Here is a 27484-nt window from a genome sequence, read left to right as displayed (position 1 = left end):
GACATTTTTACAATATTTATTAGATTATGAATTTATAAATTCAAGGACTCAGAGGCACGTAGTTTAAAAGGCCAAGAACAACGAAACTAATGAAGTCACAGAAATCAGAATATTTATGGACGTAACACCAATAAAAAATTAAAAAAAAAAAAAAAAAATCACATCCAAACTAAAAGCAACACTTCTTAAGAGTCATCCTTCAAAGTCAGCATAATAAAAAGTTCTCATTTCCCTCAAAGAAAAATAATTCATCCCACCTACCAAGCTAGAAAAACCTATTTACAAGTGAACTTTGATCAGAAGTATCATTAAGTTGTGTAATGCAGCCACTTCTACTCTGCCATTAGAATTTAACATTTCTTTTGAAGGACGGTTGTATTTACAAATGCATAAATATCGTAACTCTGATCCTCATTACGATCTGACTGAAAACAGGTTGTTAATTCACAATACAAACGTGTTAGTGGGAAAAGTAGGTGCATATTCAGTATCATTCTCAAAGAACAGGAAGCCAATACTTCTGATAAAGCTCAAGTTCATCAACCAGACCAGGTCTTTAAGTTACGTTAATGAAGATTAAATCTCTTCTGTGTAATTCTTGACATTGGTTTCTTCAGTCAACTTTCACCACGCTGTATATTTTGGTTACAAACCAGAAGCATGCAAAGAACCCGATTGTTCCTAAAAACAAACAAACAAACAGTTACATGCTAATAAAACTGACACAGAACACCTCATACAAGAACTGTCATTTTCTGCAAAAAGTAGGGCAGGAAAAAAGCCCTGCAGATTATCTGATTTTTGCCTGATTACCTCTTCACAAATCACAGCTTTCTCCTATGCAAAAGCCAAGCATGCTCTTTAAAGAAAAAAACCCTGCCTTTATGTTAGATCTGATAAGAAGTACAACAAACACTGTGTGCTCACTCATTCACTAGGCAAGCTTGGGAGGAACCACGAATGATATCATGGTAATTTTTTTTCCCCCTTCACGCTTGCTAAACTAGTGATGTTTAACTGACTCATTTACTATGATACGTAGCTGTGGGCCCAGCTGTGAATCAAAGATTTGTCATGTAGCTCCCAGTATTTTGCCCGCTGAGTCTGATCAATGACCTGGAATGCAGCACGGATGCAAGTGCCTGAAGCATGTGTTACACTGCCATAGCAGCAGGGTACCGTCAAAACCCTTCCTGATACTAACTGCTTTTAACAGATGAGTAAGCAGCAGCAGCAGAGTTTTGATACAACAAATACGATTTTCTTCTTTTTAGCTTCTTTATCACCCTGACACAGAAGTCAGCTACCTTTAGGAGCAGTTTTTGCTAAATTGCTAATATGCTTTTTCATTTAAGAAACTGGAACAGAACTGCCTGTCCCTTTGCCCTGCCTCTTTTTCTGTAAAACCTTTTATCAAATCACTTCAGTGAATCTCAGAGAGCTGAACATATCCGCCTTTGAATGTGTATCAACCTAAACAGACAAAATTATTCTTAAGTCTTTAGAAATAGGACAATTCTCTCTAACTAAAGGATAATTTGCACTTCAGCTTGTAGAAAGCAGATTAAAAATAAATCATTAAGCATATGATGTTTCAAAGTTCTAACCATGTGGTTAGCTTAACATGTATTAACCTCTAATTTCAACGTAATTTCAATAGACAGACTGAAGATTTCAAAACCTGAAAGTGTACAAACTCTGAAAGCATAGTTCAAGTTGCACAGTATAACTCACATTTCACAGTTCCAATTACATACAAATGACTACCACAGAAAGCATCTGAAGCAGACCAGGAGTAAACCACCTCTTTACTGCATGCTTGTGAACGTACCCTGGAAAGGACTCCCCAAATTTGCTGGCAGATGCTGCACACCCAACTGGTCAATTGAAAGTCAATGTGTGAGCAAAGGAAAATGGGGATGCACTGGACATGTCCTAATGCCTCTAAACAATGACATGTGACACTAACTTAATAAGGGCAAAAGATGGAAATTATATGGGCACCTGAGGTACAGAAAGGCAGCTAAGCAAGCCTCAGTATAGAAAATCTACTGTAAATCTCCTTTATAGTGAATGCGTGCACTCCAGAATTACTGCACGCGTCCAGAGTAAAGAGACTGAACAAAGGAGACAGGGTAAACACCATTCTGGTTCTGGCCAAAACTGCTTACTATTAAAGGCAGACATGCTGAGTATCAGCTGGAAAAGCTAGAGAAACTAAATTAATTGATGTTACACTTAGGTAAAGCCTAATTATTTCTGCATGCTGCTTTGTGAGTTTGCACCTGTTTAAAATGGATCTGCATACAGCAGTACCCATTTGTTTCTAGATGAACCACCATGCATTCCTAAATTCTTTAGTGCAATAAGATAATCAGTAAACCCAGAACAGGGATAAAGGTTAAGAGAAAGGCAGGGTGAGAAATAAAAGGGACTGAGAAAGGGAGGCAGAATCTCTGATCTACTAATTCAGAATGACCTGGTTACCAGTACACAAAATATAAATAGAAGTAGAGATGATGTGTAAATTGCAAACTATTCACAAGCAATGCCAAAACACATTAGACTGACTCAAAAAGGATGAAAGATAAAACTAACCACTTTTGGAACACAGCTGGATCACTTTGCAAAGAGATTATATAATGTACCTAAAGTCCCATTCCTCCTTTTAACAGGCAATGACCTAAGAAACTCCTTGCAGACTCTTACTTCTGCCCATCACCATCTGCATTCAGTTGTGGTGCACAAACAGCTTCAGTGTTTCCTAAGCTGAAGCGGCAATGTTTTTGAAATGAATATTCGGTTGCACTTAAAATGAACCATAGAAAATGAACCATCATTCTCAAGTGTCAGTTCTCTTCCCATCAGGTTTCTTTTTTTCTCCTATGTTAAGTGGAAATGAAAATTCTACTTATTGTTACACTGAGATCAATATTAAAAGCTCTGATTACAAGCCACTTGTGTGCTAAGAGGCCTTAAAACGCAGCCTGTACAGCTGCACACATAACTGCACACGTATCAAAGCCTTAGGAATCATTAAACTTCACCATAAACATGGAGCTTGAAATTATTTAAAGCACCAATCAGTTCAAAATAGTTTCAAAAATACTGCCCTGAAGAGTAAAGTCCACACAGACACATCACATCTTGCTGGAACAGAATTCAGACTTTTAAAGGTTTTTGAGGAGTTGGTGGTTGCTGCCATCTTGCATGAGAGTTTCAAAAGGGGACTTCTTGTATTTTCACTGCCATTCTACCACCCCTAAATAAGGAATATGTGTGTCTGAAGAGTACTTCTTAGTACTGAAGATGACAACTTCATCTTGCTTATTTAAGAGGTAATTAAAATGTAGCACCCAAGACAGGTGCTTTTCCAAAAGCTCATAGTAAAGATGAAGAGATTCTGATAGGCCTACATTAAAAAAATGATTATGAAATTCTATCTGCTTCCTGTGCCACTTCAATGCAACTGGGAAAGAAGGTAAAGAAATCTTGGAAGACAGCAAATGGCGGGGGGGAAGGAAGTATTCTCTGTCAACATGTCCTCCTCTCTCCCTTCCTCCTATTCCACAAAAGCTGCATTTTTCCCTTAATTGACACAGTAATTTTATACTTGATTGTGTGTGATTTGAAGTGTCTTTTTCCAAAGACAACTGTCCGGGGTTCAGCAGTAGCAGTCATTTTTCTCCTTCTTAGTAGCTGGTGCAGCGTTGTGTTTTGACTTTCGGCCTGGGAACAGTGCTGATAACACCAATGGTTTTAGTTGCTGGTCAGGATGTTTACTTTGACCAAGGACTGAGTCTCATGTTCTGCCAGAGAGGAGAGGAAGCCAGGAGGAAGCAAAGACAGGACACCTGACCCAAACTAGCCAAAGAGGTATTCCATACCACAGCACGTCATGCCCAGTATACAAACTGGGGGCAGTTACCCAGAAGGGCTAGATCACTGCTCGGGTTGGGCTGGGTATCGGTCAGCGGCTGGTGAACAGTTGCATTCTCTTCCCTTGTTATTTCCCTTATCATTATTATTATTGGTGATAGTAGCAGCAGTGATTTGTGTTATACCTTAGTTACTGGGCTGTCCTTATCTCAACCCGTGGGAGTTAAATTCTTTTGATTCTCCTCCCCATCCCTCTGGGAGCTGAGGGAGGAAGGCGGAGGGGGGGGGGGAAGTGAGCAAACAGGATGCATAGCTGAATTGCTGACTGGGCTTAAACCATGACAACAACTAATTAAAAAAGGTAAGTTTGTCACATGATTAATCTAGGAATGAAATCTGGAGAAGCATTTATCATGTTTAAAGGTGTCGTATTTGAAGACCTCATCATAGGCCACTCCCCAGATTAGCAGACTTTTCCCTCATCCCCACTTAATCTCCTTCACTAAAATTTGTGGTTACAGAGGTGCAAAATGATACACAAAAATCAAATACATATGGAAAAAAATCAAAGACACGTGAATCTGTAAACCTGTGTCAAGTTTTGCCACGAATATTGCCTGTGGTGAAAAGGTACTAATGGTAAAGTCAAAACTTAAAGCTCAGGTTGAACATGCTTACCCGTGAAAAGGAAGAAGATCAAAACCATAATCATGGTGTAACCGAAATATAAAATGGTGCTAGCTGTTCCTGTGATTTGCAGCTTAGAAAAAAAATAATGTATTGCATATATTAGGAAATAAACTGCAGTGAAGCCACTAGTGAGGAAAGAACGCCACTGCCAGTGATAGTCCTAGAAGGGGTGGAGAAAAAAAATATATATGAGTAATATTCCATGTACCTCTAGCACTCTGACCCTATTCCTGAATGCAGAGCTACTTTTTCTACTATCACTTTATCTAAAAGTGAGTTTTTTTAGTTTTTATCTACAGGAAAAAGAACTATATATAATAAATATTGCTTTAGCTATACCATTCACAATTAGAAATGAGACACCTGAAGATCAAAACCTAAAAACCCAAGTAAGCCAGACCTACTACTGCCAGCCACAGAGACCTTCCCCCCCCCCCCCCCCCCCCCCCCCCCCCCCCCGTGTTGATCATGAAGTTTAGCATCTTCAGAAAACAGGGATTTACAATCTAAAGATGTGATATCTGACTTAGCAGTATATAAAATCATAGAATGGCTTGGGTTAGAAGAATAAGTATCTTTTAGTTCCAACCCCCTGCCATGGGCAAGGACACCTCCCACTAGACCAGGTTGCTTCAAAGCCCGATGCAGTTGTTCTCTTGTTTGTTACAAGTTACTGCCAAAACCAGTCTGCTTCACTTTCTAAGGACATGGTTTAGGTACATCTCATCTACTAATGGTGTTTATGTTATTATTTTCAATTACAAAAGCCTTAAAAATTTTGGAAGCATTCTTAAAACAATATCAAGTATGAACACTAAAGAATGTCTCACCTCTGCACATAGATGGAAGTAGCAGAGCAATATTGTAGCCTCAGAACATGTAATAACCAAAATAATGAATACCAGAAACAGAAAGCCAAACATGTAATACATCTGGTGAGACCTGTAAAAGGGAGTTGAAAAAAAAAAAATAAATAAAATGGACACTGTGCTAATATTATTCCTTCACATGCAGTAATATCGCCTTCACCTTAAGTATCCCCTTCCTACTGAAACACTGTCAGTTGCGTGGCCATACGAATGACTGATTTATTTTCTAACTGAACAGGAGCCTCGGCAGCTCAGTCTGGAAACAGTGAGAAAGCAAAGCCCAAAGCAAGCCCCTGTGGGGATTCGGGGAAAGAACCGACTAGACATAATGAGAGTAATTACAGCTCCAGTGAAGTCAGTGTGACCTCTTCCACTGACTTCAGCAGAACTTGGATTTTACCTCACATTTCAATCAAAGGGGCAGAGCTGCAAAATAACATGAAATGTCAAATGCTGTAGCTGTCTGCGCTGGGTAAAGGCACCTATTCAAGGTTCAAAAACAGTTTAACAAGATCCAATAACTAAACTGTGCCAGAAGGAAGACAAATCCCTCACAGTAGATTAGTTTGTCAGTGTGCTGTGAGCTCGCATCAGAGTTCACGTATGCTGGACTAGTCTTTGGTGCTTTAGTTTTGAAAATAATTACTCTCTGGTGCCTTTATAAAGATTTCACAAAAATCTGTTCTTGATTCTTTTCTCTCCCAAGAGCAGTGACACTTTTCTAGCCCAACAACAACTACAAAAACCCACTCAAGTCAATTTTAATATACTTACTACTTTCAGCTTCAGAGCCACTTTTACATGAAGTCAGAGGAGTAGCATGAGAAAACTAGCTATTTGAGTATCATAGGAGAGCTGTAAAGTGCTAAGCATAGCAGTGCCACTGCTCTACACACTCAACAAGCCATACAGGCACTGGGTATCATCTAAACCATGAAATACTAAAAAGACGTTAACATTTAAATTTTTATTGAACCAGTATTCTGGTAACCCTGAATAACCAAAAAATCAAAGCATCCTGAATAAAAACTTACACAAAGGACTTACTGCCCTTTATGACAGAGAAAAATTCAAACAGATGGTGGTTAACTTACCAAATACTATTGAGAATGAAGAACAACTGTATAAAGATACATCCAAAAGGTAGAATCCCTCCCATGATAATGCCAGGTAACGGCTTTGTATAGAAGGATTGCTCAGGAATCTGACGAGGGATTTGGTTTGTGCGAACAGGGTGTTCAATAGCCTTTAAAATAAAGAAATTGTTACAGTAATTAACTGCTAAAATAAACTGCTAAATAAATAACATGTCAAACAGCAGCACTCTCATTTTGCTTTCTCTAGCTACCACTAGAGCTGCTTTTGCTACCAGCCTGGGTACAAACATCTGCTAGTCAAACAAGCTAGAAGGGAGCTCTTACTGAAAACACGAACAGAGATTTTGGACTTCCCTTTTTATGATTACCTATCCATGATCTGTTACAGAGCCCAATTTCCCGCTTGTCAGCTGGGGGGGTATTGGTGGTGCAGACTGTTCCTTTCCCCTTCTAAACATCCCTCTATCTTGTTTTTCAGGACATACTCCAAGAATCACATTAGGATAAACTTACAAATTGAGAAGATTCAACGTGGCAATTAAGTCCTAATTTAAGATGCTGCATAAATCAGCATGGTGGGAGAAAAAAATAAGGCAGGTAAATGCACACTTTTGCTATCTTTTCACTTTCGTAAAGATTACATTAAGAGCATCAACAGACACTTGCAAGGTACCTGCTTTCTGATTTGATTTTAATGAATTTGTGACATCTGTCAAGTTGCCTTACAGGTTATCAAATCCTCCTTTCTTAAAGGAACTGCCTCTGTACAGTGCGGGGGGGGTGTGTGTGTGCGCGCTGAAATTTCAATACTGTTATCAGAAAACACCCTGAACTCAGGTTAAGAAAAATAGGATAACTACTAACTTGTCAGATACTTAAATATTCTCTGAAGGTATTCCAAGAGAGCTAGAGAGAGCTACAACTCTGGCTTCCTATACAGGAAAAAAAAAAAAAATATCTGAACTTACAAATCTTTATGTTCGTGGGGCACAGACAACCACTTTTTAAGCAAAAAGAGAAACCAATTTCATTATTTAAGATGGTTTGGTCATCAGTGTCACAAAGAGCCTCATATATAAGTAAAATTATTAGTTTGGGAGTAAATCCCAATTAATGTCTGCCAAGCAGTGATAATCATTTGCAGAACACTTATGCAAAGAGATTTTACAAGAGCTCTAGCAATTTGACCAGAAAATATCCTCAGTGCAGAAGGTGGACAAGAATTAAAACCATGGGGGAAAACTAGAAATGCTTAAGTTGCTTTGTTATGCTTGGCTGAGTTAACTGATTTTTTAGTAATGAAAAGGATGCTGATGAAAATAAAAATGCCCAAATCATTTCTTTATCTGGAGCAGTCCCTCAATTAAATACAGTAACAACCCTAATCATTGCAGAGAAATATTGCCACCACCAACTGAGTATCAAAATCTTGGAATCCCCACATCAAATATTGAATGCAGCTCTAAAGCAACTGAACAGAACTGGACTGGACAATGCAAGTAGCTTAGGTGCTACCTCAGTCATAGTCTATACAGTGAAAAAATATACATGCATTTTTTATATATACATATATGTGTGTGTGTGTGTGTGTGTGTGTAGACATACACCTACAAATCAATTCCTCAAAATCACTTACGTTTTTCTTAAAACCAAAATAGGCACCAATAAATGTCAGCGGTACAGATATGCAAAACCAGAGTGCCAAAATGGCAACCAAAGTACCAAACGGAATAGCTGCGGAAGAGCCTTCTCCCCACAGAATGAGGTTCATGATGAAAAAATCTGCAAACACGATTCTGAAAAATACAGAACACACTTAAAGCACAGAAATATTCCTTAATATTTAACAAAACAATAGCACTGTATTAAGATTTTGGGGCAAATCTGTTACAATCAGATGAGACACAGAATATCAAAATCAAGAGGTCAAACAAGCAATTCTTTGTTAATCTAGTGGGACTGTACTCCAGCAGGAGCTGACGTTCCAACTAAGCAATTTCAAATATATGCTTGTCTTAACTACACTTCAGGGTAAGACTGCTTGCTGTGATTATGTAAGAAAGATTTATCACAACGCTTCTACAATATATGACACTATGTAAGACCAACTACAGTGTGGTCAGGGAAACAGCCGAGACAGTAAAAGAAAGCAATGAAAAAGTGCGCCTGTCCAAAACTTCCTACTATCATAATGCTCTTTCTTAATCAACCTTTTCAAGTGGTGAGAGTAAACAAATGCTGACTAAAAATAAATATCCAAGGATGCTATGCCATTAACATATTCATCTTAGTCAAAAGTGACATGATATCCTTATAGCTTCTGGAATAAAGGGGTGATGAAACAGGATTTACTCATATAACTGAAACTTCAAAATTAGATTTGCATGTCAGAGAAGGAGTTTAATTTTTTTAATCATGACAATATTCTCAGCTTACCCAGGACAAAGGAATGATGTCAGCAGGACATTTGTTTTCCATTTCTCGCCTCCAAATGCTGTATTAAAACATTTGACAGTTATCAAAACATGCATTAAGCTCCTCACAACTATTAATTTTCCAGTCCATCTACCTGTTATAGTTAGCTTGCAAACGCTCAAATATCACGCTCAAGTTTAAAAGAGTAAAATAAATCTTCAGTAATAAAACTGAATTCCCTTCTCATATTGCTTAATCATAGAGTTTCAAAGCAAAGAAAAACATTGGACCCAGGCTAGAAAAAGTATCCAACTAAATAAACTGGGTCTCTGACCACTTTATCTGCTAGAAGGTGGAAGCAGACTTGCAGTACTTTGAAGTCTTCAAAAAGAAAAGAACCCAACAGTTTAAAGCTGGAGTCATTAAGAAGTTTTAGCTTTCTAGCATTTGACTGCAGGTTTCACTAGGAATATGTAAGTATGAGAAAAGCAAGCTTAATAGTTTCCTTGAAATAATTCTTGCCTACAAATCTTACAAGTCAGAACTAACACACTTACAGGAAGCAGTGATGTTCTCTTGAGTCTTAACAGCATTAATAAGTAGTGATACCAAAAGACCAAAGATTGCTTTATTAAGAAAAGCTTTATGAATTTGCACTATGCTGATAAAAATTCTAGGCACATATTTTCAAATGGAAATATCCTGCTGGAATTCAATGAAGCTGACAATTTCATCTGAGCACTGCCATAATGACATGCTTCTTTACTTCAAGAGTCAGAAGTGATTATGGTTAGAGTGATTTTAATTAAGTTTCTATTTCTTCATAAAATCTTGGCAGAACACGGCACCAGTTATTAAAATTAACCATTTTATTTCAACTCAGATTTCACTTTTTAAATGCAATGTTAAAAAACCCCCCACTTTTAAATCTAGATATCCATTTCAGTTGCATTTTGGTTTATGTCTCATACTATCTGCACACCATAAAGAGAAATATTTACGTTTACATGCTCTGTACAGTGTATGGACCACCTCATGTTATAATATCACTGTTCTGTCACTATCTTAATATTTAAACACAATATTCAAGTATCAACTAAATGATTCTTATTAGGTGTAATATGAAATGTAACTATTATTAGGTGCGTTTGCACCAAAGGTACAGGATTCAATTTACCACCAGTACACTTCAAAATATCCTTCAAAACACATACCGTACAGCATGATATAAAAAATAAGTCTGTCCTCAATTATGCTCTTAGCTCTAAAGTCTCCTTCCATTTAATCTTAATTGGCTTGAAGATTAGAAAAACGTATAGTTCACTATCGTATCACTACAACTGCAGAAAAACTTACAAAATACAAACCCTCTTTCCACAGTGGTTCTCCCCACATGAAAATTACAAAATAGTTAGAACTCCAACATCTACTTCAAAGCTGAAGTTGAGAAATAAACTCCTTCTCTAGCACTGTATGTTCAGAAATAAACTAGTCCAAATGACCCAGCTTGCTCAGTCATAAAGAGCCTTTTCCCTTGATTAAGGGAATTAAAACAAGCTGTATGTGGAATGGCATGCTTCATCTTAAAACAAACTAGAGGGTACAGGGCAAACCATTTGAGCTTGTTAAGCAGGCTGTAGCTGGGATCAGTGAAGGAAAACAGTACCAACTAGCTACTGAGAGGTGCACAAACATCACTGGGTTGATTTCTGCAACTACAGAACACAAAATCACAGAATCAGTCACAGAATCAATCACAGAATGGTTTGGGCTGGAAAGGACCTTAAGATCATCTAGTTCTAACCCTCCCACCATGGGCAGGGACACCTCACACTAGACCATGCCTAATAATCCTTGTCCCTGCACCCCTGTCATAGGCTGATAAGAACTGTTCTCCCAAAGACCAAGGAACTAGCTGAAAAGAGGTGACAAGTCTCAGGCATGCAAGAACAGAAGTTCATGATTGGGGAAGTGGGGAGAATTAAAAATGCTACCAAGCAACATTGATGGCTAAAACTAAATTCAAGTTAACACCGCTCCTGCCTCCAACTGTAGGAAACAGAAGTACAAAACTGTCTGATGTAATGAGCTTAGTAGTGGTAAAATCGAATTTGCTTCCCTATTCCATAAATATGTAGTAGCAAGAGCAATTCAGGGTCTGTAGGCATGATCACATCAAAATCAATGTAACCATGTCAGTGTTCTATATGTGTTTTCTGCTGTTAAGTACATTTCACCAGCTTGCCCTGAGGGAAACTACAAACTGTACTTCAAAATACAAATCAGTTCTGTGATGATAATTTACCTTAATGAACTTAAGCCTTGTCAGTTTCAATAACTTTTACTCACATTTGTAGAATCTGGCAGCAACATAACCGGCTGGAGTTCCAAGCAGTACCCACAAAACTACAGCACAGGTCATTAGAGCTCCCCGGTTAGCAGGTGACAAAAATCCCAGGCAAGCAAAAACTGTGAAGCAGAGATGCACAATTTTAGAAAGTAACTACACATTTGACTTAAAGCCAGTATACCAGCTATCTTAATCTCTGTGTATACTAACCTGCCTGTCTACTATATCAGCCCACTCAGCCTTAAGACTCTAAGAAATTTCTAGACAAAAATATATACTGCTATTTTTACTAGTACTATTCAATTAGCAGTGAAACATCATGTACTCAACTAACTCCTCCCATTTCATTACTTACACAGGGTAACAAAAGTCATTATTAATATCTGTGTGCCAGAGCCTAGAAACACAGACAACAGCATTCCTTTTCTTGGAGGCCTGAAAATATCGCCATGAACCAGTTTCCAGCCAAATTCCTCTTGAGCATCTTCCTGTGAAGGACATAAACCTGCTTTAATACAGCCAATTGCCATTTAAATCGCCTGCTACAGAAATACATTTAGCTTGAAAAAATACATTCCAAATAAACTTCAAGAAGTACATTTTAGACTTACAGTGGAATCCATCTGATTGTATCTTGCAATGTCTTTATGCAGCGTCCTCAACATAATCATGGCTACCATTCCAGACAGAAAGAGGACAATCACCAACGAATTCATAATACTGAATTAAAAAAGAAAACCAAACAAATGATCATTCAAACTGCAGTGTAAATATTTCAGTACAGTACATTTGAAGAGAAACTTTCTTCTCACCTAAACCATTGAATGTGAGTGTGAGGCATGGACTCCAAAATATAATCCCATCTTGATGCCCACCTTATACTTTTTTCCTCCTGAAAAAATAAATACATACAGTCAGTATCCAGCTTGTAAATTTACAAGTTGACATTCATGCAAAGCAATCTGAAATCTCAGAACAAATTGAAATTTCATGTTGCATGCCTTAAAGAAATAGTTCAACATAAAAACCTAAGATTTGAACAGAGAATCTAACCCAAAATATTTTCTGAATAGCACTGACCACTCATGTCTTCTCAAGACATAAAGGCCTACCAAATTTAATTATTTGAGCTTCCTGACTTCAGAAATTACATTAATTCATCTGGAATTCAAGTGACTTGCAGAATAATAAAAAAAAACATGTAACTCAACACTACAGACACTGAGAAACTTAAGCTCTGCTATACAGTCTCCAGGATAATATTCAACTTTCTAGACAGTGCCCTGTCCAAATTATCCTTTGCTTTCATACAACCTGCTTTCAGTACCAAGTACAGTTACATTCAGCTTAGACTGCAAGACAGATGGGGAGACAATATTGCAGAACTTACACAGACCATGACTTCATCAGAAACATTTCAAAAAGAGCATTTCTTTGTCTTACTTTGCAGAGTACACATGAAAAAAAGGAATAAACAGTGCTGATCAATCTGAAGACTGCTATTAAACAAACCATAAACATCAGGATCAATTAATAAAAATGGCAAGGTAACTTTCTGACAGGATGCTATTTCAGTAATTTATAACAAGAGTGCTTTCCAGAAAGTAAAGCTAGTTTTGAAAGTACAAAAACCACAACAGGTTAGAAACTCTGGGAAACAGTTTGTCCAGCAAACTCCATTTAAAAAACAAACAAACAAACAAAACCAACCAAACAAAAAAAAACACCCACAACAAAAAACCCCAACCAAAACTAGAAAAACTCTCTTGCTTGTGACCAGAATAAGATACTTTCAAGTATCACTGCTGCATGCAGTTGGCCACTATACTGCTCCTCTGCTTTTAAAGAGGACAGAGGATTTCATGGGAGAAAGACATAAGAAAGCTTTTGGAGCAGAACAGAAAATTACCAGCTTCAACCTACATGCAGCAGCGATTTGTCAAGATGCACAATTCCTTAGATTTAAGAACAATCTACCAGACAACCAAGGTAAACATGGGAAGTGGAGCTCTTTTAAAAGCACATACGTGTTTCACATTCAGTGTGTGTGATACACAAAACTGTAAAGCATGGGGTAAATCCCAAGCCATCTCTGGTATACCAGTTCAAATACAGTTTTAAACCCACAAATTTACTATTCTGAAATAATTTCAGATGTCATCTTTATAATTCAAAGTATTAAGGTATGATTTTAAGACATAACTACCACAGAAAACTTAGTACTCACTTGAAAAGAAACTGAGTATGTATAAGCAATTTTGACTTCTCCGTTAGCCTTGTTACTTATATCCATAGGTACTCCTGAGCAATCAGGGTTGTCTGGATGAGTATGCTTGTAACTGTGGGAAGAAAAAACACAGAATGAAAGCTGATCACTGACAACACTCTAAAAAAATAATTAATTTATCTTACAAAAGCATCCATTTCATCCAAGATTCTTCCCTTACATATAACAATTGTTCTTAATGCCTCAAATTTCAGAGCTCATAAGGAACATATAATAAGCACAGGACTTTTTGATACCTGAACTTAAGTTGTCTCTTCTAAAAAAAAAACTTTTTAGAGCACAGTCTCTAAAGCAGAGCACTAAAGTTTAGAAGTCTGAGTACTGTGAAAAACCTCCAAAACATTCAAAATGTTACAACAGAATTACTAACTAGTTTCATCATAATGCTGGACCAACAATTTAACAAGCGCAGTTATACCAAGAGTACAATAGGAGGAAAGAGAAGATGCTAAGAAATAATAACAGAGACATCAGCTGTGCAAAAGCCACACAGATACCAGAAAAACTGCAGAGTTTATTTGTGAACTCATTCCATTCAAATCCTGACTGCTGAAGACATCAGATCTTGCACTTTGATTATTCCTGCATCAGGCACTGGCAGCCTGTTCCATCACAACACAAAATGCTCCCCAAGGAGGAAGTGAGGGCTGCTTCACTGAGCACACACCACTTCCAGATTTTTTTTTTTTTTTTTTTCCCCGAATAGGAAATAGTGAACAAAGATCTAATGAATTCAAACAAAATTATGTTACTGTTCTACATCGCACTACATCAATCAATAGGAAAGCTAATCTACGGGTCACGTATCTGAAAACACTTCTGACTAGCAACAGGTCCCTGGACCAAAGCAAGTACCTTGGAATGGGCCACTGTTTGATGACAAGTTACTTTTGAGTACTGACCTTTTTGGTTCAAGTTTAGCAGCAACTAGTCTTGCCCCCAGAGCTTCATTTTCCACAACATGGTAATATATTTTTATGTCAACGTGGTTGAAGATATAAAAAGTATCTTTTTCATGAAATTCTGACTGCAACGATAAAAGATGTTGTTAAACGATTGTCCTTGTCAGCTGGGATAGTGAATGTTTTTCTTAGTAGCTGGTGCAATGCTGTGTTTTGGCTTTAGTCTGAGAATAATGATGATAACACACCAATGTTTTAGTTGTTACCAAGTAATGCTTACTCTGATCACAGACTTTTCAGTCTCTCATTCTCTGCCAGTGAGGAGGGGCACAAGAAGCTCGGAAGAAGCAGAGTCAGGACACCTGACCCAAACTAGCCAAAGGCGTATTCCATACCACAGCACGTCATGCCCAGTATATAAACTTGGGGGGAAGCTGGCTAGGAACCACCAATTACTGCTCAGGGATGGGCTGGGCATCAGTCAGCAGGTGGTGAGCAATTGCAGTGTGCATCACTTGTCTCTCTTGGGTTTTATTTGTCTCTCTCTTTCCCTATTATTATTACATTATTATTATTATGATGATACTTATTAATATAGTAGCATATATAGAGGAAAGTAGCCAATGGGTAACGGGTTCAAACTTAAACAGGAGAATTCAGGTTGGGTATAAGGAAGAAGGTCTTTACTGTGAGGGTGGTGAGGCACTGGAACAGGTTGCCCAAAGTGGTAAATAATCCATCCCTGGCAGTGCTCAAGGCCAGGTTTGTCAGGGCCTTGGCCAACATGGTCTAGGGTGAGGCCATGGCAGAGGGGTTGGAACTAGATGATCTTAAGGGCCTTTCCAACCCTAACTGTTCTGTGATTCTATGCTATTATAATATGACATGTTATGTTATTATATATTATTATGTATACTTATTTCAATTATTAAACTGTTCTTACTTCAACTGGCAGGCTTTAACTTTTTCCGGTTCTACTCCCTATCCCACTGGGGCAGGGGGGTGAGAGTGGCAGCATGGCACTTATTTGCCAGCTGGCGTTAAACCACAACATCAAAAAGATAAAGGCATCTAAAAGCCTTAGGCAGAAGCTTACGTAACAGAATTTTAGACTGCATACAGTTTTTCTGTCAAAAAGTTCTCCTACAAGATTAATTCAGGATTCTGGGGATACAAACACAGTAAAGTGTTTCCTTGCATTAAGAAGACAAATCAGAAAAGTTAATGCTAAGACCTGTCTACTACAATTTAAAAATAAAAAAATAGTAGAAAAAATAAATATAAAATGTATTTATAAAGATATTAAAATGTATCAGTAACTGAAGATGTCCTATTTAACTGAAGTAGCAAACTGAACAGGTAAGTATGTGACAACTTTCCTAACAGTAGTATTTTGTAAATATCAGCTATTTCAAAACAACGCATATTTTTTTCATAGATTCAACAGAACCTTCCAAGGCAAACAACGCAAATAATTGCTTCCTGTGACAGAATCACCTTGATATTCAAAACCAAAGATGCACAGGTATGAGCTGCAAGCAGCAGCCAGGAATGCTGAATACAAATCTTGGGTGAAGAGAAACTTCAACTTGGAATTTAGTCAGTTAAAGAGGTTGTTAAATCACAAGCATTATGTCAATTAGTAATTCTTCAGAGTTCTACCCCCATCCTTTTTACAAAGTATCCTAATGATAAGAACAGTGACAAAGTGTTCTACAGTCCTTCAGTTAGGCCCTCAAATGTTATACTAAAAACAAATATTTAAACAAGACAAAAATAATATTGCCAGATTACAGATCTGATCCCAAATACATGCATTCACATGGAGCCTCTGAAACCAATCCATTACAGAGGCAAGGAAACAAAATTAGAAACTGCAGAAACTGTCATCTTTGGTAAGATCTCTTAAATAAAACCACCTATTTCGATAAAACCAAAAGCCTATTTGAGGTTCTCGGAGACCTCTCCATGGAAGAAGTCTGTGGTAATCTGAAGACATCCACAAATTTTTATTGCATTCTTATCTCCATAATGCTTACAGTGCATTTATCTGGACCTCCACCAGTTAATCCAACAGATCGGTCTCTCACAGGAGAAGCTTTGTTCACTCAGAAATGTTACATCCTGCTTTCTTCCAGTAGCCCACACAGTCCCGGGGAAAGCAATCCTTCAAGAAGCATTAATTTACACGCAGAGGTACAAACACGTCTATAAAAACCTGCTCCATGAAAACACTTCTATCCCACAAAAATGTAAAGTCCAAGCTTTAACATGTTTAGACTTCTTAGGCAATGAAGGATGACATGTTGTTCTTATCCTTTTTTTACATGTACTAAACCTCTTCTTTCTATCTTTTAGAGCCCTTCTGTATTAGAAGGGGCTTACAAATTGTGGTACCTGCAGAGATATCAGAACACCTAGTTTTAGGCAACAAAGGTTCTTAAGATAGTGAGGACTCACCATAGAAATATGACATTGAAGAAATAAGTCTTTACATTAGTGAAAAGGGGATATCAGAAAAAAACCTAACTGCATAAACATACATTAATAACACAGGCATCTTTAGGACGGCCATCTTCTGTAATGTAACAGCCAATGGGAAAACCAGGATTGCAGAACCTCTGGCCATCTTCAACATCGTAACACCAGGTCACAGGCATGTTGTCCACAATCCTGTAAATGGCACAGTGACATTTCACAACATTGCAAAATACAGAGTGCAGTGGAAACAAAACCACATTGATATTAACCTAACTTGGCTGCACTCTTTACTGGAAGATTAACTACAAGAATAATACCTCTTTCAGGTCTTAACCCATGGAACTGCACCGACTGCCAATCCAATTTCCAAATGAAATCTAAGCACGTAGCTATTCAACTGAAACTTCATCTTTTTTTAGAAAAAAATAAATTAAAAATACTATTTCTTCAGAAGGTGGCTTGGAAGCAGGAGGCTTACTCTGTGTCCACCAAAACATTCGATTCACTGGACTGGTTTCTGAAGTCCTCTTACAAACACAGCCCAACACACAAAACTCTCCCACTCTAAAGTGGTAACAATTTAACATTTCATTATTTTGTCTTTTAAAACCAGCCACTAAAACAGCTAAATTGATCTGGATAATTTCAAGCTTCAGACAAAATACAAAGTAATAAAAATTTTGCCTACACACACATAGTATTAATTCTTCAGCTTCCTCATGGCTCTTCTGTTGCATGATACATTTTTCACAGCACTCTGTAATCTTTTATTTTGAAGAGCAAGTTTTTGCTTATTTGTTTGGGTTTTTTTGCTATTTATTTGCTATATTTTCGTGCAACTGTGACCTCAGTTGTAGTTCCCTCAGAGTATGGAATATTGTAACTAGATAGTTCACACAAGCAAAAAGTTGTAAGCCACCACACACTTGGGAAAGTAATCACGTTCAAACTTCCCTCCACTGTCTACCTGCTGCTTCTGAATTACTGCCTCACAGGATTTATATTCATGCACCTTGAATACTGTGTTCAGTTCTGGGCCCCTCACTACAAGAGAGGCATTGAGTTGCTGGAGTCAGTCCAGAGAAGGGCAACAAAGCTGCTGAAGGGCCTGGAACACAAGTCTAACGAGGAATGGCTATAGGAGCTGGGGTTGTTTAGTCTGGAGAAAAGGAGGCTCATGGAGGACCTCATCACCCTCTACAACTACCTGAAAGGAGGTTGTAGTGACGTGGGTGTTGGTCTCTTCTCCCAAGTAACAAGTGATAGGACAAGAGGTAATGGCCTCAAGTTGCACCAGAAGATGTGAGAGAAACAGCCCTGCAATCAACAAGGTTAGTGCAGAAGGAGGGCAGGAAGTGCCCCAGGTGCTGGAGCAGAGGTTCCCCTGCACGCCTGTGGTGTCGACATAGGTGAGGCAGACTGTCCCCCTGCAGCCATAATATATGTTAGAGATACCTCTTGCTTTTGTTAGTATTTTAATTTCATAATCAAAACCAGGTGAAGCATTAACCTACTACAAATGATTTTGGATGGGGTAAAGGCTTTCCCTTGCATCTTCTGCAGCAAAGAATATGGAGCTGACTTCAGGCAGCAATGCTCGAACAAATTGATAGTTTAAGAAGCAAATCATGTTTCACAGTTAATCTTCAAATTTAAAATTACTTGAAGAGATTATACATGTGGGGCAAATGGGCTATACAACAGTGTTCTTACATGCCTCTCAAGAACATATGGTGACGAACATTGTCAGGCAAGATATCAGTATAGCTGCTGAGTCCAATTCAGTATGTCAATTCCTAATCTTATTAAGTGGCTTTTAAAACCTTAAAAGTACTTTGCACCATCTGTGTTCCCCAGGAATTTTATGATAAATTGAAGCTGGATAATAAACCTCTATTAAATCCTGACTTATGCTACCTTGGCTGATCCCTGTACAAATATACCCCTGTACCATACTCCTCGAGCATGCATCATTCATCACAAAATCCAGCCGCTTCCACTCTGTGAAGCCTTGGCTGAGAATGACTATGTATTACCGAACAGATACAAACAGGGATTCTTCATGCCACTGGTTCTACAGCAAAAAAAAACAACCAAACAGTAGAAGTGCTATTAAAAGAACTAAGAATATAAAAAGTACTCTACATTTAAAAGGTAGTTTTCACCCTGAAAAACAGAACTAAACCTTACTAAAATCTCATCAGTCCTATCAAGCTACCTGTACAGGCTAAAAAATAAGTATATTTGTAAAACAATTTAAGGGGAAAAACACAGTCTAAAGTACTTTTTTGTGTGATTAGTTTTACACAGTTCTGTTTTAGTTTCTGTCAGATTAAGTGTTTGTATTTCAGAGAGGGACAGGATCACAGCCTTAGGGAACTAATTTTCATTTATACACCAAAACACACGCTAACTTTTAAAGCTGAAGCTTTACACCAGACCAACATGCACCATGTAAATTCAAAGTGGTGTAAATCTCATAAATATATGCAGTATTTAATAGGAATATAACCCAATCCAGCATGCTTGAAGCTGTACTTATTCCAGCATTAGCCATATGCACTTCAAATCCCTGCAAAAGTAGCTGTATCTTTCAGGATTTCTTTACTACTTCCTTGCTCACCTACATGAACATATGGCTACTGCCTGTGAACCCTTCTGACCTCATCTATCAACTTCCAACTACACTAATGTTCAAGATGTTCCTGGAATATTTACATCTGTCAGCCACAGTTTATCCCTGAAAAGGGATATTCTGATCAGCTCAAAAGAGCAGTAGAAAACACACTCATTGCCTTTCCAGCATGGGTGGCTATTTCAAAAATGAAGAAATGTAATGTGGCATTACAAAAAAGCATTTAATAATATTGGCAACATTCAACATTTCACCTGCATTTTTTACTAATATATCCAGAAAGTCTGAATATAACTAGATGAAGACCAAAATGTTTCTTTCTGTGAAGCGGGGAACACATATTTGGAACCATATGTGCCACATTAGTTAATTTTGCTCATGTATTACTTGCAAAGACATGCTACAGGAATTCTGACAACTGCATGCACAAGTCACTCCTTCTACCCTTGCACCCAAAGGCTGCTGTTAGCACAATGTACCAACAAGCACTATATAAACACTGAGAGCAAGGCTGGGTATTTCCAGTATCAAGATGGAGCCTGCTCACAGACATTTCCCAGCTCTTGGATGCGGGTGAGAGCAGGGCTACATCCTAACTGAACATCAGCACAGGATTCAGCCTAGGCATTCAGCCTTGCCCCACTCTTATTGCCCAATGGAAGAGGACCTCAATGGCCAAGCAGAAACAGAGCCCCAGTGTGCTTCAAGATGACTCAGACAGTTACAGAGGGACTCAGAGAACAGAAAAGGACCAAGTGTTTACGAGTTTTTCTAAATTATTTCATTTTCACTGGCCACCTTTCACTTTCATATCCTATAAGAGAAACAAACTGCATAGAACACTTTCAGAACCATAGAACCTATCTCCTGGCCACACATCTGAAGGGGAGTGCAAAGGCTCTCAAGAAAAACAAAAACAACACAGGCAACAGAATGAAGGTCCCTTAAGCCTTTTCTCAAGATAGGGCAGGATTAACTCCTACATTTACAGATGCAAAGAAATAGCAGTGTTTTACAGTAAACACAGAGGCAGCACAAAAACCACACAAAGCTCTGCATCTGGAAACAGACTTGTCTCCATTATACCTGGTGCTTATCCTTCAGGGAAGGAAATTTTTCATGACAACAACAATGTAACATCTTTTGCAGAACAGAAGGGAACGGAAGGGGTATTTGCAGAAGTGCCAATACCTAGTGCTCAATCTGTATTAAGTTGCAATAACAAAATGATAAACTAAATTAAATTATCACCAACATAATAGACTAACTCACCTGTGAATTCTGATTCCAACTTACCAGTGATGTTGATAATTCAGCAGCATACTTTTTTTCAAAAAGTCTAATTTCTGTTTATCTTCTGGCTTTGTGGTATCATACGTTTTTGTACAAACAGATTTACATGTCTCCTTCTTGTTGAAGGTGAACTAAGAAGAATGAAAGACACATAAGCAAAAAGGTTGTCACGACCTTTCTGTCATTTCAGTATTTAACAAGTTTCCCCTACGCATTTATAATTGCCTGTATTGTTATAATAAAAGCACCTAACAAATTACCAAGGCTATGTATATTAACCCCACCAGAGGATGCTTTTATATTGGTGTGTGCTATGAAACCCTCCTGTGCTCAGTGTAGGAGCTCTACACTAAGAGCTCCTTGTTACTGATTAAAACCTGTTTTCTGCAATGATTTACCAGATAAATCATTTGACCTCACAGCAGCAATGCTGTCCCAGGCAGATTCAACTGATAACTTTCTCTCCTACTACATGTAATAGAGAAGGGCAGGAGCTCTAATCATCAGAAAAGCCAGCTAACACCACTTCTAATACTTCAAACTTACAGCTGTTGGTATTCTTAGATCTGGTTCCAAGAAATAAGAGTACTCAATTCACCCTAACAAGGGGACACCTGAGGAGCAAGAATCAGGTTTTGACAGGTTCCAAAGAGAAGACAACCTCCACAGCACTTCACGGTGCAAACTGCATAGTTACATTATGTTAAATTGACAGATTTCTCTTATGTAGAACATCAGATTCTGAAGCTCTTTGAGATAAAGCCCTTGTGAAGAGGATCTTTAAGATTTTGATCTCCTTTGGTAATATATATGTTCAAATGTAGCCAAACACCCCTTGTCAGAGAACGAACCCTGTAAGGAGACGGTTCTATCCTCTCTCCAAACAATACTTGGCCAAGGTTTTCAGATGGACGCTTCTTTCCTTCTGCTTGACAAAAATCAAACCTGTCATTAAAGATACAAAAGTTACCAAATTATTCTTAGCTGAAAATATTAGACCTCAAATAGTGCTTTCAAATCAACACCTCATCACAAGTGAAGGAACTATACAGCTTTACTTCTAAAAAAGTTTTTTCTTTGAGCCTACAAGGCAAAGTGTGAAAAATCACAGTCCCATTTTGAAAACAATAACCAACCAACCAACAACAAAAGAAGAAACAAAACCAACTACCAAATCTCTTAGTCAGCTATTTTGGAATTCAGTTTATATTGTGTCCTTAAGTAATTAGAAGTTTCCTATTTTAATGGGGATTTAGGCCATGAATTAACCTTCACATAGAGTTTCATTGCAGATCCGAGAGAAAAGCATACAAGCCAGATTCTTGGGCAGGGGAAAAAGGAGGGAGGGTAATAATAAAAAACAAAATATGTACATACACACACACACACACACACACACAGACAGCTCCTTTACAACAAGTGCTATTAAATAAAGAGGATATTGCAGTTTTATTCCCCAACACATTTAATAGCACATCCTCCAAGTTTTCCAGTCTAATTTCAAGTGTATCACAGTTGTGTTCAATAAAGTGTAGACATAACTAGTGCTTAACCTCTTCAACAGTAACAATAAAAACATTCTTTGAAGCAACAACTTTCCATAGTTGCACCTGACACTGATACGTTTTGTACACTCCTATGATGTGTACCATCGAAAAAAAATTAACACCTCATTAAGATAACTGATCAGGAATTCACATCTCATTACCACTTCCACTCATCTGGCTACAGGCTACTGAAGACTGCAGTAATACTTTGGTCTATAAAATGACAACTAATGCAGAAGAGTAAATATTATATATATATATGTGTATATATACACACACACATTTTAACCTTAAGTTATTCCAAAGCAATGATCAGACCTACATGAGGGCCTATGAATCCATGCACTACGTCTAATGTATGAACAAAGACAACTAAGGAGAAGGAAGCAGTGTATGTCTGCATCCATCTGCTCAGTTGAAAATTATGTATTTGTAAACTTATATTAGCAAAATAAATAGACATTCCTCAATGGTAAACTTCTGTAGCAAAAGTAGATAATATTTAAAAGATAAATTGAATTCGTATTTTTGGAAGAAGTAACAACTAAAATGACACACACACTTTAATATACTTACGCTGTATATTCATAGGGAAGGACAGACTCTACAGAGTCAAGCCTGTTCACAAACAGTTCGATTCCAGACTGAAAGAATAGAGATAATCAGCAATTACATGAAAGCACTTCTTCAATTCTGACAGATATATATATATAAATATATTTGTTTGAATAAGGTAAAGAAAAGCTAAAAACGTAAGATTTGTGCAATTATATGCCTTCAAATGCAGAATTACGCGCAATGAGCTTTACTGGCTGATAGCATAAGTAAAACACTATTTAACCATCACAGAAACAGTGACAATACAAAAAAAAAAGCGCCAAGTCCCAAAAACCAACCAAATAAACCAAATAAGCAAAAAACACTTTCAGGCTAACATAATATTCAAACTATGAGATAGCAAGAAATCATGCACAATAATAATAGTTACCACAGTTGCCAGTGGTTTAATGTACCAAGTTAGAGCTATATTAGTCATCACTGCAACTTATCTGTAATAAAAGTCTTAAAAGAACATGAATAAAAGTACAGATGAAATCAGTACGTATCCCTGTAATTAAACTGCTTAACAATTTTACTGTGTAACAACTGAAAATTCAACTATGAGAATATAAACAATGTATTCAGACTGATACATTATTTTTAGTTTGAACAGCAGCTCTTGCCAAAGAGAAGGCAAGGATATTCACATTTACCTTCTTGTAAAAACTCCCAAGTTCAGTCTGCTGTGGTTTCACATTAGTTTGGTCTGTACATGTTAATTACAGATGGGGTGGCCTGCTGCTACAGAAAGGAAGAGGTCTCTCACTCTTCCCTCTTAGTCTCAAAATCCCTTCCCTTATTCTAGTCCCACAGTCCCAATCCATTTCAACTGTCTGCCTTACACTGGTTTTGGCAGTTATCTGCTTGCATAGTAAACCAATTCAATTGGCTGAAATAGCAGAAGAGTTACCCCTCAAAAAATTTAAAGAGCAGTCTTAGCAACTCAGTAAGTTGAACTGTCTTACTGGGCAATCAGACAAGAGCTGGAGACAGCCAAAGGAAGGCTAGTGTTTTCAGGAACAAGACCTCTCTCAAGAGCAAGCCATCTCTTTTCTCACCAACAGCAGAGCTTTGCCTCCCCATGCAGACTGACTCAAGTTTAACCAAACAAAGAAATTCTGGAGGGAAAAAAAGAAAATAAAATGGATTGTTCATATGCATGTGTAGCTCAGGTACCTCAGTATCGTATTTTATTGATACACTATAGTTGTCCATGGGCAAGTTAGGCATAGTTCCGTGAGAGGCGGGAGCTGTGAGCTGCAAGGCTGACTCACCAAGTGAGGACACACCTTACTGTCCCTCTTTCCTCTGCCCTAAGCCATGCAGACCTGCTGCTTACCTCTGGGTAGTGTACGCTTGCCATAATTCTTAAAGCCACTTCAATTCACCGGCACAGCAAAAAACTAGCCTGGCAAAAAGTTGGGTAGTTTCTTCTCATGTCAATAAGCTTTGAAAAGGATTAACAGGTAACACAGCTGGGACAATACAGAGGACAGGGCCACATTGCCCAGAGAAAGACAGGCATGAAATCTCTTGCTTCCAGCAGCAATGGGTTAGACTGCCTCAGCTGGTCACAGAACCACAGCCTATTAGATTACCTATTTTTCATTGGAAGAGATTTACCTGAATGCCCCAATTTTCTGTAAGTATATGTGTTACTGCAGATCAGCATCTCTGATAAACAATTTCCATTCAACAGCAAGTCTTCTTGGAGCCATCAGTATTGTTTTAGACTGAGTAAGGACTCTTAATGTTTGGCCAAGAGTTACCATGTCTGCACAGATCGCATTTAAATTTCTGATGATATTTCAACCAGAAATGGGAAAACCAGCCAAACTGAGTTTGCTCACTTGGAGGAAGGGGGAAATTTATGAGTCTCATCATTCTTGTGCTGCTAGCTATGTGCCCCACCACCAACATTCCACCCCATCTCGCCAACATAAGACAGGAGATCCACAGAGATTATAACACACAAATATTTAGAGACAAATATTTGTAACACACAGAATTCAGAGATCTGCTCTGTGCATCTAAATCCGCAGTGCAGACGAGAATTCAATATTATTACCAACATCATAATCAACAGTGACGGTTGTAAGACCTCCTTAAGAACATGTAAAAAAATTAAGGTTCTTCGGGGAAGCTTAGTTTTACCCACTGAGGTAAATATTATGATAGATAAAGAAATGATCTGATCACATATTGGTCCTCCTCACCAGGGACCAGACTACATTCAATTACAGGTTATGTGGAGGGAATTAGATCTGGAGAGTGATTTAGACTTCTCTATATGCTTCACTTAGTATGTAAAGTGGCTGGCATGAGGTAGAGTAATAGAAGAGGAGGTTAATTTCAGCAATTTTTTGCAATAATACACTTGTTAATGTTATCCTAAAGTGTTCAGCTGGCCACTGGTAGAAGATTTCCATTACCTAAGTACCTCATTTCACATTTAAAACATTATAAATCCCCATGGATGAGGAGACAAATATATTGTACACATTATAGGAGGAAAGATCACCCCATAAATGTCTCTTTATCAGCCCACAAACGTAGCTGGTTACAAAAGAGAGCAGGCAACCTAGTTTACTTGACTTACAAAATACAAACCATCAAAAAACTTTCTTCCACAACCCTAGTTTAAAACCAGGAATAATTCAAACACAGCTATGTTTTTCATGGATGTTGTGAAAATTACAGACTGCAGATTGAAAGTCCTATCCTGTATTTGAAGGAAAAAAAAAACTCCTTTATGACGGTAGTGAGGTAGAACTGAGCTGATCTAGTAACAACAGTTGTGTTTTAATCATGAGGCTGGACTATGTGATCTCCCGAGGTCATTTCAGTTTCTACGACCCTATAAAAGAACATCCACAGAATGTTTTACTACTACAACAGAAGCAGCACAGAAACAAGAGTGAAAAAATCCACAGTGATGTGTTAGGTGCAAGATTTGGCCAATTTGAACAGAACAATACACTTGAAAGGAAATTACATTTATAGCAACTGCATTTTCACTACTCATTCAGCTTATTACTTGCTTTACTGATTCATGACAGGAAATTAATAAACTCAGTGCAATGTATTTATGAAAAACATATGGTTTAAACAGACTCTTCTGAAGAAGAATCATGGACCAGTTCCATGTAGTACAGAAGAAGAGAGCTCAGAGAGTGTGAGATAGCCATTTCCAACAGCAGTAAGATAATGGATCATAAGCGTAATTGGTCTTGAACTTCCTCATTCAAGTCTTAAAGCATGGTCTGGTGTAACTTCCATTACAGCAGCAGCAAACTTCTAAGGCTCACCCAAAGGAGCAAAGACTATTTTAAGCATGTACCCTCAGCATGCTAACATAGAACTACAGCATGGTTTGAGTTGGAAGGGACCTTTAAGTTCATAAAGTTCCAACCCCCATGCCACAGGCAGAGACACCTTCCACTAGACCAGGCTGTTCAAAGCCCCATCCAACCTGGCTTTGAACACTGCCAGGGATGGGGCAGCCACAGCTTCTCTGGGGAACATCCTTACAAATAAGCAATCTGGTTATGCAAACTTCGCTTGTCACTTATCTAGGCATGAAAATAAGTTTCAGTTTCACTCGAGACTCTGGGCCCCAGAAATCCCTACACTTCAAGGTTCTAAGAACCAGGGCACCACAGCAACGGAAGAGTCACTGCCTGCTTGCCTCGATTTGTATCTGCTTGCAGCCCTCGGCTGCTCGCTCCTGCCAAGAACCACAGACACCCCCAACACAACCTGTCCCTGCGATTATTGCTTCTTCACGTTTCCAACAAGTATTTAAAAGGGCACGCGAGATAAGCGGCCAGGGCTTCCTATTTCCCCAACGTGACCAATACTCACGAGATAAGCTGACAGCTTGCGAGGGGCCGCGGGCTCTCTACCTTTCCCTACGACAGTGGGGACACGCTCCGAGTCCCTGCAGCCACAGAGCCCCTGGGCCGCGGGGGACGCTACAGCCAGACAGCTAGAAACCCTCCAGGGAAACAAACACCCGCAGGCCCAAACACGAGCCCCGGTCACCGCAAAGCCGGACGGCACCGCAGCCCGGGCACCTCCCCTTCCCTCCCCTCAGCGGTGCGGGCCCTCCTCACCTTGCACTCCGGCTTCTCCTTGCCAGCCTCGCAGAAGTTGACGGGCGCCAGGCCCGGCAGGTAGAAGGCGACAGTGACGGGGGGCGCGGCCGCCGCCAGCGCCGCGGCGATGCAGAGGAGTCTCCGCAGAGCCATGTCGGGGCGGCGGAACGGCGGCCTGCGGGAGGGAGGGGAGCCGAGGCGGGGGGAGGGTCCCTGGGCGCCCGCGGCGGCAGCAATCGCGGTTTCGTCTCTCCCCCCGCCCTCGACGGCCACCACTTCCGGCTTCTCGCGCGCGCGACACGTCACCCCGCGCGGACCGCCTGACGACACGCGAGACGGGGC

General features: G+C 38.8%; 1 protein-coding gene across 1 annotated transcript; it reads right to left on the bottom strand.

Moving 5' to 3' along the window:
• On the bottom strand, nt 1–27484 carry TM9SF2 (transmembrane 9 superfamily member 2). Its single transcript, XM_062624672.1, has 17 exons — nt 27161–27484; nt 23022–23089; nt 21750–21843; nt 20902–21029; nt 17033–17162; nt 14490–14614; nt 13528–13639; nt 12113–12192; nt 11912–12020; nt 11656–11788; nt 11300–11419; nt 8972–9029; nt 8172–8331; nt 6533–6684; nt 5400–5511; nt 4558–4729; nt 1–681 (listed from the first exon to the last, which is right to left on the bottom strand). The coding sequence occupies exons 1-17, from the start codon at nt 27293–27295 to the stop codon at nt 614–616; spliced, it is 1956 nt and encodes a 651-aa protein (XP_062480656.1). The 5' UTR covers nt 27296–27484; the 3' UTR covers nt 1–613.

Source organism: Pezoporus occidentalis, unplaced genomic scaffold (assembly GCF_034315485.1).
Source record: "Pezoporus occidentalis ecotype Australia unplaced genomic scaffold, CSIRO_AGI_Poc_V1 ctg27, whole genome shotgun sequence".
In the NCBI taxonomy this organism is placed as follows: Eukaryota; Metazoa; Chordata; class Aves; order Psittaciformes; family Psittacidae; genus Pezoporus; species Pezoporus occidentalis.
This window is presented reverse-complemented; position numbering and strand designations above follow the sequence as displayed.

Bases quoted from the DNA above. Each gene is read 5' to 3' on its own strand.
- TM9SF2 (XM_062624672.1), bottom strand. From the start codon at position 27,295: ATGGCTCTGCGGAGACTCCTCTGCATCGCCGCGGCGCTGGCGGCGGCC. The intron at 13,640-14,489 runs GTCAGTACTCAA...TTCTTCCCACAG, and splicing joins GCTAAACTTGAACCAAAAAG to TTACAAGCATACTCATCCAG. The intron at 11,789-11,911 runs GTAAGTCTAAAA...TGTCCTTCACAG, and splicing joins ACAATCAGATGGATTCCACT to GAAGATGCTCAAGAGGAATT.